The sequence below is a fragment of the Leptonychotes weddellii genome, chromosome 8 (genome assembly GCF_054177405.1).
Source record: "Leptonychotes weddellii isolate Sample4059 chromosome 8, ASM5417740v2, whole genome shotgun sequence".
Classification (NCBI taxonomy): Eukaryota; Metazoa; Chordata; class Mammalia; order Carnivora; family Phocidae; genus Leptonychotes; species Leptonychotes weddellii.
In genome coordinates, this window is record NC_138376.1 from 101,104,057 (window position 1) to 101,117,506 (window position 13,450).

The following is a 13,450-nucleotide window of genomic DNA, read 5'->3' on the forward strand; positions in this document are numbered from 1 at the left end:
TAACCATTAATCCTAGTGTGTGAGACCGGCACTCAGGGTTGCAGGGCTGGACGGAAAGTGAGAGACCGACTCACCAGGCCCAGCCCTATTCCCCACAGGAGGATTCAAAGGCCTAGAGGTGGTAGGTGCCCTGCCCTGCGTTTCCTCAGCGAGCACCATGACACTACTTATGTGGTTATGATTAATTGATTATGATTAGAAAAGATTCTCAGGCTTAGGAAATCGAGATTGTGGTTAGGAAAGAGTCTAGTCATCCAGCTGGCTTTGTAAAATGGGAGTGAACCGGCGACATGAATACGCTCACTTAATTACAGATCTAGACCCAAAGGGACTCGTGGTTAGTCCAGGTATGAAGACCTCGCGAGACTTCGCCTGACTCTTCCTCCGTGTGGTGGGTGGAGCCAGCCTTCCTCATTAGAATAAGGTAAACAGATTCAGCCCAGTTATAAATGGAAACAAATATGTGGCCTCAGTCACTGACGGCTGTAGAGAGCGGTGCCTGGCTGGAGAACTCAGTGCAGCAGAGAGAAGGGGCCAGAACATGAGTTCCAAGTCAAAATTCGTAGGGATCATCGGAGCGCCTTTCTCAAAGGGCCAGGTGAGTAAAAAGCGTGGCCTTGAATAACTGAAATTCATGACAAAGTCTCAGACTTTAGAATTAGTAAGGTGCTAATGTCTGCTTAGCTCAGTTCCCTGGGACAGCCGGGCCTGAAATAGATAGATATATTTTAAAGTCCTCTTAACCATTTTGCAACATTGGAGAATTATGGTAACAAACTCACTTATTCTTGTGGCTCCTAATCTCAGCGGCAGCCAGTTTTATTTGAATCGACTACATTTTTCTTGGTATTCTTTAAGAGAACATATTTTTATTTGAATGGTAATGGGCTGTGTCTGTATTATAGCTACCCATTGAGATTCCCATGTTCTCGTTGCTTTGGGTTTCAATAGCGTATATGCCAAGGCCAGAGGATTTTGAGAAAACACTTTGGGTTCCTCATGTCTTAATGCCTAGAAGCATCTCGTGGATTGGCAGCAATTTTCAGACTTCTTTTAGTCTGCATAACCTAAATGTTATTGGTTTATGCAACTTGGTGAATGATTCATATTATTTCAGGGCTTTCATTATCCTGTGAAAATGTTGGTACATGCGCTAGGTAGAATCCTTTGTGCATGTCTTTTTGAGGGAGGGAAAAAGAAAAAGGAAAGAGAAGAAAATCCAACTGGAAGTTGGCAACATTGAAGGGACTAATGCATTTATGAAATGCCCAGGTTGCCAACACATGCCAGCAACCTTGCACTTTGCAGCCTTTTTTTCTGGTGAGCGCACTCATTCTGGCAAACAGTGTGATTAGAGACCTCGGACTTCAGCATGCATCTGTGCTTAAAGGGGGAACACAAAGAACAAAACAAAAGCAAACAAGACAGCGTGACTTGGAACTCCGAGGGTTGATATTTTGTCATTGTGGTTGTTTCAAACAGGGTCTTCTCCGTTTTCCAGAGTTCTCTTTGCCCATCTGGGCAGCGGCTCACTCCTCTTAGTTTTGAACTCATGCTTGGCACTCTGGCATTTTATTGCAAAACAGATTAGGAGAGGTCAGAGGGTAGAGACCCAAACTGCATTTGGAGTGTCAGTAAACACTGCTGCGCCTCCCCTGGGAGTCCTTCAAAGCTCTCTCCCGGAACACAGGGACATTTTGCTGACATAGAAGTGTTTCTTCTAGCGCTCGGGTTAATTGCAAAACCCACAATATACTCACCTATTCTTGTGACAGGTTCTAATGAAGACAGAATGAAAATAACTGACCAAAAGGAAGGAAAAGAGGAAGGAAAATAAAAATTTAAGAAGGAGGAAGGAAGGAAAGAAGGAAGGAAAGAAGGAAGACAGGCAGATGGGCGGGAGTGGCGGAGGGAGGGAGGCAGACAAGCAGGTAGCAGCCTGAATATATTCCGGCCCTCGGACCTCAGCAGAAGATTTTATGCTATGATAATAATAGCCCATCGAAGGGATAGTATTTTGAAACACAGCCTGATGCATTTTCTGTTTTTAGTATTTCTTTTTCTTTTCCCCTACAGCTCTTCCCCTATTAAAACTTGGCCCCATGAGAAGGAAGCTTATTGTTTCCTGATAGTAAGGGCTCAGAGAGAGATATTTCTACCCTAAGCCCTAGCATAGGAGGAAAATGGTGGCCTACATATTAGCATCTCTCCTCAGCTAAAGGAGGCAGAAGTTTACAGATAGGCAAAGGAGAGAATTAAGGGCAGAAGGTTGAGTCTGAGAAAAGATTCCACTCCCTTGCAAGGCACTGAGCGGTGGGGGGGGGAGGGGAGCTGATGACAAAATATGAGAAGTATTATATTTATTGTACAGTTCACTAAGGCTCAGAGAGGTTTAGCAATTTGCCAAGTTACTAGCCTTGACTGTGTGATTCCAGACAGGATTGTATGATCCCGAAGCTTACGCACCTGATTTGTGTTAATGCCTGTCAATCCACCGCAGACTTGATGCTTGTGGCCAGTTAGGGCTGGGGGCCCAGCTTCGAAGTCAGTGGAGCTAAGGAAGTGATTTCCAAAGTGGGCAGATAAACCAAGCAGTGAGAAGAGACCAATAGTGAGAAGCAGTTTGAATCAAATAAATAACCTATCACTCTGGAAAATCTAACCACTGCATTAGCACAAATAGGGTGTCAACTAAGGGGTCTATGAGACTTGTTCCAAAGCTTGAAAGGAAGAGGGAAACGGCCAGGGGTTTTTCTCAGGGTGACAGTTTTTGAGCATCTATGAAAGGCTACAACATGTAGCCCCGTGAGCAGAAAGAAACTTGGGCTGAAATCTAGTAACGGAGGAAAGACAAAGCAACCACAAAACGAAAGGCAAAATTAGAGCCAAGCGGCACTCTACTGAGGTTTAAAGAAGGGGCAATTACGTCTGCTCCAGGAGGGAGGTGTGTGGGGGTGGTCATGCCAGAAGGCAAGGGAGAAAAGGAGCAAAACGTGTCGGGCAGAGGGGTGGCGGGCGCTTGGCGCCCAGAGCAGGAATGTGACATCCAGGGTCTGCCTGGCAGCCGGGGCAAGTCAGCTGTCAGTGGAATTAGGTAGAAATAGCTGCTTCATTTGGTGCCGCGGCCCCAATCCTAGGGACAGACGCACGGGTCTTCTGGCACGTCTTCTCGTTGGATAACCCCAAATAACTTCCTGTGTCTACAAGCCTTGTTGGAAATTAGAAACAGAGAGCTACAGAAGAGAACTGTTTCTTTTGGCCGCTATTCTGCCAGGAAGCTGGAGAGGATTTATGGCGAGGAGGAAGTGTGTTCGCCTCTCTGACGTATAAAAACAGCAAGTGGAGCATTCTTGTCAATCCTGCTGAATGAAGCAGGTCAGAACCTGAAATACCGGGTTGGTCTTTGTGAATTCAGCTCCCAGGTGATGAATTTCTGTGGCCTGTTTTCTCCCCAGGAGCCCAGCAACTTACCCCCGTGCGGATTGTGCATGTAGGACACTCTCATGCCAGACTTGATTTTTTCTTATGCTTTTTTTTTTTTTTAAGATTTTATTTATTTATTTGACAGAGAGAGACAGCTAGAGAGGGAACACAAGCAGGGGGAGTGGGAGAGGAGGAAGCAGACTTCCCGCCGGGCAGGGAGCCTGATGCGGGGCTGGATCCCAGGACTCTTGGATCATGACCTGAGCCGAAGGCAGACGCTGAATGACTGAGCCACCCAGGCGCCCCTCTTATGCTTTTATCCAAGTTGTTTTCTGGGTTTGCAGAGTAGCTCCACCACACCATCCCTTTTCCTGGAAACCTACTCATGTTGCAAGACTCAGCTGAAATGTCATCTACCCCATGTAGCCTTACCTGGCACACTCTGTCCCCGGCAGAGTTCGGAGCATCCTGTTTTTGTTGTTAGGACCTCTTGTATCGGCACTGAAACAAATCTCCCAAGTACTGTAATTGGGGTTAAATATACACATTCCCTATTAGCTCATGAGTTACTCAAAAACAAAAGGCCTCTCTTTTTAGTTGATTGCATCTCTGTCTCTCAGAGTGCTTTTGCACAAACTACATGTCACCACGTTGATAGCGTGGTGTCTGTCGTGGGAAGAGGAGACACAGGTTCTGGGATCCAAAGAACCTGGATATGAACTAAGGCTCTGCCATTTGTTCGCTGCGTGTCTATAGGAAAATGAGATAACCTTTCCGATTCTAGATCCTCAGAGTTGACATGGGACTCATTCAGTCTGCCTCGCTGGGATGATTCAAGGAGGTGGGGTAAATTCCTGGCTCTGGAGGAACTCAAAAAATGATAGTTACTCTTCACCTGATTGAAGAATGAAGAGTTTCTATTGTGGGCATCTGATCATGTCTGAATTATTTTATTTTTTAATCATTCAGCCACGAGGAGGGGTGGAAGAAGGCCCCGCAGCATTGAGAAAGGCTGGCCTGCTGGAGAAACTGAAAGAACAAGGTAATTTTTCCATTGAAAGATGACCAGCCTGACTTCCTTCCTGCTCTGAAGAAAGGAGAGGCTCCTGCTAAAAGGGAATGCATGTGGAATGACATTTATCCCACAGAATTGCAGCATGAGTGGTAATTTTAGAAGTCATCCTATTAAAAAAAAGCAGTGTATGGAGAAAATTCTCCATAGGTATTGTTGGATGAATATCCTCACTCAGATATTTTGTCTTTCCAGCCAGGCTATTGTATAAAAGAATCTGTGGGCTAGAACTGGGGTTGGGTGGGTGGTAGGGGAGTTAGGGGAAGTGCGAAGGAAAAGTCAGGGGCAGTAGGAAGTACTCCGCTAGCAAGAAGACTCCTGTTTGCAAAAGGAAATCAGACAGTGACGATGACGATGATGGTGATGAAGGTGGTGATGGTGACAGCACCTAGTGTTTGCACAGTGTGAATGTGTGTATGCATGCACCGTACATATACATACCTGAGCCTGCAGATAGAAAATGATATAGAGTTTAAAAGTATAAATAGGCTAAAGCAAATGTTGTCTTTACATATAAAATCCTGATGTGCTGGCGAGGACACAGAACAACTGGGACTGTCGCACGTTTCTGGTGGGCATGCTTAATGACATGGCCACTTTGGAAAGCAGTTTGGCAGTTTCTTAAATAAACACCCATCTGCCTTCTGGCCCATCAAATCTCCTCCTAAGTATTTACCCAGGAGAAGTGAAAACACATCCACACCAAGACTTGTACTTGAATGCTTCTAGCAGCATTATTTATAACAGCCAAAAGAACGGAAACAATGAAATACCCATCAACTGGTGAAGCGATAAACGACAGGTGGTACATCCACACTGTGGGCTCGGACTCAACCACAAAAAGGAACGGGCCACTGACAAGGGCAAGAACATGGATGAACCTCAAAGACAACATGCTAAGTGAAAGAGAGCAGACACAAAAGACTACCTACTGTATGATTGCTTTTACATGAAGTTCTAGAAGAGGGAAAAGCATAGGAACAGAAAGCTCATCAGCAGTTGCCTTGGGGTGGGCACAGAGAATGACTGCAAAGGAGCATGAGGGAACTTGCGGGGGTAATGGAAGTGTTCTAAATCTTGATTATGGTGGTGGTTACAAGACTGTAGATGTTTCTAAAACTTATTGATCTGTACAGTTAAACTGAACGAATTTTAGTAAATAAGAATTATATGTCATGAAGCTGAGAAAAGGAGGGGGAGAGAGAACAGAAGGGTTGTGTAAATGGACTGGACTAGTCTCTCAGTTAACAAGCATAATTTGGTCAGATTTTATATCAGGCTAAATCTCTTAAAGGTGTTACTGAATCATAGATATGCACAAACATATAATAAATACAATATACAATGACTGGTTAGTTCAAACACTGAACTGATCTCATGTCAGTTTTACCTGAAGCTCTGTACCTTGACGCCTAATGCAAGTCCTTCTAGGAAGTGCACCCAGGTCCTTAGGAACCTCGGGTTACCTGCAATATCTCCTTATTAAAAAAGTATAATAATTAAGCCTTTATTTCCCGAGCTCACTGAAGTGTTAAGCTCGTTGCTAATCATATGCTTACTGAATTCTGACAATACCACTGTGAGGCAGATACAAAGCACAGGGGAGGGAGCTGAACTACTCCAGCAGGTAACAGATTGGATTGAAACCAAGGACTGTTAATTACAGTCAGAAAATTTAGAAAATACTGGTTTAGGGCGCCTAGGTGGTTCAGTCCTTGAGTGTCTGCCTTGGGCTCAGGTCATGATCCCAGGGTCCTGGGATTGAGCCCCACCTGCTTCTCCCTCTTCTGCTCCCCCTGCTTGTGTTCCCTCTTTTGCTGTGTCTCTCTCTGTCAAATTAATAAAGTCTTAAAAAAAAAAAAAAGGAAAGAAAATAGTGGTGTAACTGGTGCATTTCCTTCTGGGCATGTACATAATATATAATATATATTTTTTTAAAAACAATTTATTACAAATAGAACACATGCTTATTGGAGAAATGTAGAAAGCACATAAGCAGGTAGGGCCACACAGAGATAAAGACAGCGAGGCCGCTTATTAAGCCCAAACCAGAAGATGATCACTGTCCTACTTTCGTGTCCAGCCTCACTGGATTGATTGCACAAGTGTTTACCGAGAGCCCAGTGTGCAGCTGAGATGACAATGTCAGGCAAAAGCAGACACGGTTTCTAGCTTTGCAACTTGAATGGTCCTTCCTGATGTTTTCTTTGCTTATCCTTATAAAAGTACACTGTTTTGCAAGTTTGGAATCATCCTACACAGACTGTTTTGTAATCTTTTTTTATGTAGTGACCTAAAACTTTTGCTTTTAATTACAGAGTGTGATGTGAAAGATTATGGGGACGTGCCCTTTGTTGATGTCCCTAGTGATCCTCCTTTTCAAATTGTGAAGAATCCGAGGTCTGTGGGGAGAGCCAATGAGCAGCTGGCCGGCGTGGTGGCAGAAGTCAAGAAGCAGGGAAGGACCAGCCTGGTGCTGGGCGGAGACCACAGGTCCTGCCTAATGACTCTCTCTCTGAAGTTGGGCACAGAGGGCCTAAGGGAGTATAAGCGAAACCGTGAGAGGAGAGAAAATACGAAAGGAAAAGTGCTGATCAATACTTTATACCGATCTGCCTTTTCTTCTTTTAATTGTTTCAGTTATTTCTTTTGGAAATAGAGACTTAGCTCCATTTAAAGTCTTGCATTACCTTTATTACAGCAGAAAATATATGACATGAATGGATTTCAGTAAAATATGCATCACAAACTTACATTCCTAGATGAATAAACACGAGGAAGTTCCTGGCCGGGTTACTATATTTGATTCCTGATAGCAGGAACAACTCATTTAAGTCAACATTTGAAAGTATGTTTCCTGTTCTAAAAGTAATAATTTCAAACTTTTAAAACACACACACACACACAAATAAAATAGTAGTAATTGTATTTCCTAACAAACATTTCAAGTGAAATTGCAAATCGGGCATATTTCCTTCCTGCCATACTGTTTCCCTTATACCTGATTTTAACAACCATGTGATCCAGTGCTTTGTTCTTAACCTAAAGTACAGATTTCCTTATGTTACCTCATGGTATATATAAGCATAATTTTTACTGTTGCATATTTTTCATCAGGGTATTAAATCACTATACATATCCATATTGCCACATATTCAGGTAATTTTCAAATTTTCCTGATTATAAATAATGTGGCAAAGGCCCTTTCTGTGCATGAGCCTTTTTAATGTCTACTCTTGAGGTCCCTGAGTACATTATCAGAGGTCTGATCAGATCAGAAAGTACAAACATGACAATGGCTCACTTCAGCTCCGTTTTCCTCCAAAGCCAAACCATTTCCAGGGCTCCTGTGTGACAAAACTGCAATTGAGAGACTGGGGCTCACTTTCTTTTTTAAGTGGAAAAATTTGTACGTGGAAATGTTAAGAGTGGCAAACAGCCACAAGACAAGAAATCTGAAGGGGAAACAAATACCAAACTGGATAATCAATATCTAAGCTTCAAGGCAGGTTCCCCTCACTTTGAGCATCTACAAGTTCACAATTCCCTGAATGACACTTGACCATCCGCAGGTGGGAGGACACAGGTGCCAGATAGCAAATCCTAATCTTTGACATTTTATGTAAGATACTACTTAGTGCTTCCATTCTGGCACATTTTCTAGAGCTTGGAGTGTTTGAGTTGAACTTTGAGAGTTCTGGACCAGGATAAGAGTGGGTCTTTAAATGTGTGACAGGAGAGTAGGAAGTTCAAGCAGAGCTTCTGAGCATTGAATAGCAAGTGAGCACTCGGGAAATGCTGGTTGAACTAGATGCAAGGATTTCTGAGTGATGCTCCCCAATTGTAAAATAATCGGATTTTAGGAAAAATGGACTCTGTAGTAATTCACTTGAGAGAATGAAGTATTTACCAAGAGACATGAGAGTACAGGAAGCGAGCCTGATTTAATCTTGAGAATTAAATAGTGTCTCATGCTAAGGAATTTCCTGTGTGACCAGTGTTCTTATACAGATTTAATTTTTGGTTAAAACAATAATTTGCAATTTTATTAGAAGGTGGTTTCCAAAAAATAAAAAATCACAAGTTTTTTAGTAAGCCCACTGATGAAAACTTACCTTGTTAGTAATTAAGCATAAGCTATGCTTTTCTATTGTTAAAATTGTTTAATTGGCGCCTCCAGTTAAAAACCTGCCAGAAATACCAGCCATTTTGACTTAAAGGAAAACCAAGTGAGAGCACTGAGTTAATAGTATGATGGATGGAATAATATTGCAAACCTGATGTTCACACAAACTTTTTTCCTCTAAAGTATGGCGGTTGGAAGCATCTCTGGCCATGCCAGGGTCCACCCAGATCTCTGTGTCATTTGGGTGGATGCTCACACTGATATCAACACTCCAGTGACAACCACAAGTGGGAACTTGCACGGACAACCTGTGTCTTTCCTTCTGAAGGAACTAAAAGGAAAGGTAAGGGGCTGGTTTGTATTCTATTAAAAAGGAACTGTCTCTTTAGCAAAGTCGAGGAGATAGAAGGGAAGGAAGAACCCTGGTGCCATCTTATTTTTGGTGTAATCTCAAAGCATTTTCTCAGCAGCCAATAAGCTAAGGGTTGGTGCATAAAGGAAGTGAGGCTCTGTGCCTCTACCTTACTTGATAGTTTGCAAACTGACTTTACATATATCTTCCCTTTTTATTCTTAAACTAATAACCTTTTTAGTATGTGGGGCAGAGAGTAATCCCTTATAAGCAAGTTAGCAGAGGTTCAGAGGTTAACTGACTTGCTCAAGATCACATGCCAAACACATAGCAAGGCAAGGGCCAGAACTGGTCTATAACCTACCTCTTTCTCCTACGTGACACACAGCCTTTCATGCTTCCCAAGCATCCCCTCCACATCATGGGACCTTTTTCAAAAATGGAGTTTTAAAATATGGATTATAATGGTTTATTATTTAACATCTTTACTGTGAGAAGTTCATATCTACATCATAAGAGGAAGAACTAACTCCTTGCTCCCTAGAAACTTCTTTTCTACAAGATGTGAGATGACAGGGGCGCCTGGGTGGCTCAGTTGTTAAGCGACTGCCTTTGGCTCGGGTCACGATCCCAGCATCCTGGGATCGAGCCCCTCATTGGGCTCCCTGCTCAGCGGGGAGTCTGCTTCTACCTCTCCTGCTCCCCCTGCTTGTGTTCCCTCTCTTGCTGTGTCTCTGTCAAATAAATAAATAAAATCTTAAAAAAAAAAAAAAAAAAGATGTGAGATTACATTCCAGATTAAGATTTAACATTGTGGTTCATATTCATTGATATTTTGTAGCATATCAATAAAACAATTTTTACTGATATAGCTATAGAATATTGGTGTTTATGATACCTGGGGATTCAAACCCCTTGTTAAGTGCTCAGAAGTAACACTTTTTTTATTTTTTTATTAACATATAATGTATTATTTGTTTCAGGGGTACAGGTCTGTGATTCATCAGTCTTACACAATTCACAGCTCTCACCATAGAAGTAACACTTTCTGAACCAAGTTATAGGTTTATAAACTTGCAAAGTGTGTAGTTAGCACATGGCAATAGCCATCCTTGGCTCTAGGGCATTTGGAGAGCAACCGAAGCTGCTTGAAAATCTCCCCTAGTCACTCTAAGCCATCCTTGGGATTAAGTCCTACTGAGAAGAGAAATAAAGAAGGAAGCTACAAAAGTCATGAAAGCCACTGACTTCTTTATAGCAGAGTTTTGGGAAAGCAGGGCCCTGTGGAATGGGGCACAGAGAGGTAGATGCTGACAAATGATTCAGGTTGGGTCTGGGCCAGGGTGAAGGTGGGTAAAGCCAAAGCCATCTAGAGCACCACAAGGGGAGGGAGGCATTCTCTTCTGAATTTTGTATTGTGTTTTAATGATTTCCTCGAAATTTATGTTCTAAATATAAGATATATGCAATCCAGTAAGGCCCTTAACTTTCAATGTAAGATTTGCTCAAGATTCATATATACTAATCAAATGGAAACATTGCAATTTTAGATCCCCGATGTACCAGGATTCTCCTGGGTGACTCCCTGCATATCTGCAAAAGATATTGTGTATATTGGCCTGAGAGATGTGGACCCTGGGGAACAGTAAGTTTATTCCTTGATGTGAATTACCTTTATTTTCTCTCTTTTGCATGCTAGGCATGCTGGTCAAACCTATGAGAAAAAAATTATTTTAAGCACCAAGTATATATATCAATATCTATATACCCATACAAATATTTATGTCTATAAATCAGGTGATTTTTATACTAATTGACTTGCTGTTAAAAATACATTAATATATACATATAGTTCATAGGACTTAAATATTTTATGTATCTTGCCACAGTGATCTTTTCTTTAAAGGGAAACGAGGGCATAGAGTTAGACTATTAACTGTAGGATTATCTTAATATCTCCTCTTTCATAGCTACATTTTGAAAACTCTGGGTATTAAATATTTTTCAATGACTGAAGTGGATAAACTGGGAATTGGCAAGGTGATGGAAGAAGCACTCAGCTATCTACTAGGAAGGTATGATGCTTGTGTGTGTGTAATGTAAATATTAAAAGGACTTACTACTGATGTTAATGATTATTAATAAAGCCTTCATGTAAAATTATGGAACTTCACTGGATTGTTACTTTTTATAAAGCAAGGTAAGAACTGTATTTATGTACTATGTATTAAACCACCAACTTTAAATTGAATTTCTTTCCCATCTCTTAAAAGAAAAAAAAGGCCAATTCACCTGAGCTTTGATGTTGATGGATTGGACCCATCTTTCACACCAGCTACGGGCACACCAGTTGTGGGAGGTCTGTCTTACAGAGAAGGTCTCTACATTACAGAAGAAATTTACAAAACAGGTAGGTAAAAATTGGGATGCATAAAGAAGCAAGTGTACACATGGCCAGGATATATTTATACCATCTGATCTGAAAATCAAGCCCCATTGGACACTTCCAGAATGCCCATCACATGATGCAATCACCAGCGGTTTACACTCCTGGATAATATTTCAAGGCAGGGTACTGAATTAAAAATGTCAACTATTTAACAAACTACATTATTTTCCATTGTTGTTATAGGGCTACTCTCAGGATTAGATATAATGGAAGTGAACCCCTCTCTGGGGAAGACACCAGAAGAAGTAACTCGAACAGTGAACACAGCAGTAGCAGTAACCTTGGCTTGCTTTGGAGTTGCACGGGAGGGTAATCATAAGCCTATTGACTACCTTAACCCACTTAAGTAAATGTGGAAACATCATGTAAAAATCTCACAGCTAATGTCATAATTAGTCAATCTTAATAATTTACTTAAGCTTACAGTTATCCTCCCCAAAATTTGGTCTTTCTGAAAAATGTTCTGCCTCGGTAAATATTGGTATAATTAATATAAACTATCAATTCCCTTTTGGTGTGAAATTCAAGATTTGGAAATTCTAAGTTTTGTGTAATTAAAAACACATATAGAGTGGGACTCCTGATATCGGAAGATAAAGCTACCCCACCTGAAAAGGGACCATATTCCCATGTTGTTCAAAGATGTGATTTTTATAATAAACTCTTTATATTAAGGTTGTATTATATCTATATGTTTCTAAACACATGGATTTACTAAGGATTTCAAAAGCCCACAGTGAAATCGTCATCCCCAAAACACTGTAAAACTGGTGAGATGAAACTCTGCCTCCTGGTTTCTTCATCTGTAAATGGGTAATGGTAAGGCCTTGTGAATCTCCCAAGTTCATTAATGTTAGATGACCATGTTTTACTTTTTCTAAACCTCAGACATGATATTGGCTTATATTTTAAGCAAGGCTGCTATTCAGGTAGCCTTTTGGGAGGTAGAAAAAAGAAATCAAACTGCTATTTGTTTCTAAAACCTTCTAATTCAGATAGGAATTTCACCTAAAATTATCTGTGGCTTCCAAACACTCCCACCGTCCCTTCACTCATTGCAATTATAGTGTCTCATTGGCTGAAATCCTTAAACAACCCAAAAACTCATCTTGGCTCTGGAATATAGTGAGGGAAATGGAATAAAATAAGTAAGAGTAAACTACAGTTGACCCTTGAACAACATGGGTTTGAACTGCATGGGTCCACTTATACACGGATTTTTTTTTTTTTTTTGGATATAGCACAGTAATGTAAATGTTTTTCTCTCTCTTTATGATTTTAATAACTTTTTTCTAGCTTTATTGTAAGAATACAGTATATATACATATTATATATGTAATATTATCAGCAAAATATGTGTTAATTGGCTGCTAATGTTATCAGTAAGGCTTTTGGTCAACAATAGGAGTCAAAAGTTATAAATTTTCGACTGTGTGTGGGGGTCAGCACCTCTAACCCCTGTGTTGTTCAAGGGTCAGCTGTATAATCAAAACCAGGGAAGCAAACTCTTCCCCTTCTCCCCAACTTATACAGAACTCCAGTGGACTCTGTAATGAAGCCAGTCCCATGAAAGGATTTTTACTGCTGTAGTAGCTATGTGTTAAAGAGCCTCTATCATCTGATTTTTCACATGCAACCCAGAATCTTAAACTTAACTGATACTATAGACTCTGTAAGATAAATATTTTACTGAATTACTTTTAGGTAAGAGCAATTGTGATGGACCTTAAAGTATAATGTTCAATAATGTAGGCACATGGGGTTATTTAAATTAATTAAAGCTTAATAAAACTAAAAATTCAGTTCCACATTTCAAGTGCTCCAGGCATGTACAGCTTCTGACTCTGTATTGGACAGAACAGATACAGAATATTTCCACCACTGCAGAAAGTCCTATTGGACTTTTTTTTTTTTTCCAGAAAGAAAAAACTCTTAGGATGAAATGAATACAAAGGCGTTGTTTTCCCCTTAGGTGCATTCTAAAACCAAATAAATCTATCTTCTTCTAATGTCTGATTAACAATTCTT

At 40.9% G+C, this 13,450-nt stretch overlaps 1 protein-coding gene across 1 annotated transcript; it reads left to right on the forward strand.

Annotated features, from left to right (window-relative positions):
* The first annotated feature begins 454 nt into the window (after nt 1-454).
* ARG1 (arginase 1) lies at nt 455-12,096 on the forward strand. Its single transcript, XM_006739656.3, has 8 exons — nt 455-598; nt 4,393-4,465; nt 6,814-6,988; nt 8,805-8,964; nt 10,524-10,618; nt 10,944-11,048; nt 11,247-11,383; nt 11,606-12,096. Exons 1-8 carry the CDS (start codon nt 542-544, stop codon nt 11,770-11,772), a joined length of 969 nt encoding a protein of 322 aa, XP_006739719.1. The 5' UTR covers nt 455-541; the 3' UTR covers nt 11,773-12,096.
* The last annotated feature ends 1,354 nt before the right edge of the window (nt 12,097-13,450 follow it).

Bases quoted from the DNA above. Each gene is read 5' to 3' on its own strand.
- ARG1 (XM_006739656.3), top strand. From the start codon at position 542: ATGAGTTCCAAGTCAAAATTCGTAGGGATCATCGGAGCGCCTTTCTCA. The intron at 6,989-8,804 runs GTCCTGCCTAAT...TTTCCTCTAAAG, and splicing joins GTGCTGGGCGGAGACCACAG to TATGGCGGTTGGAAGCATCT. The intron at 11,384-11,605 runs GTAGGTAAAAAT...TTGTTGTTATAG, and splicing joins AGAAGAAATTTACAAAACAG to GGCTACTCTCAGGATTAGAT.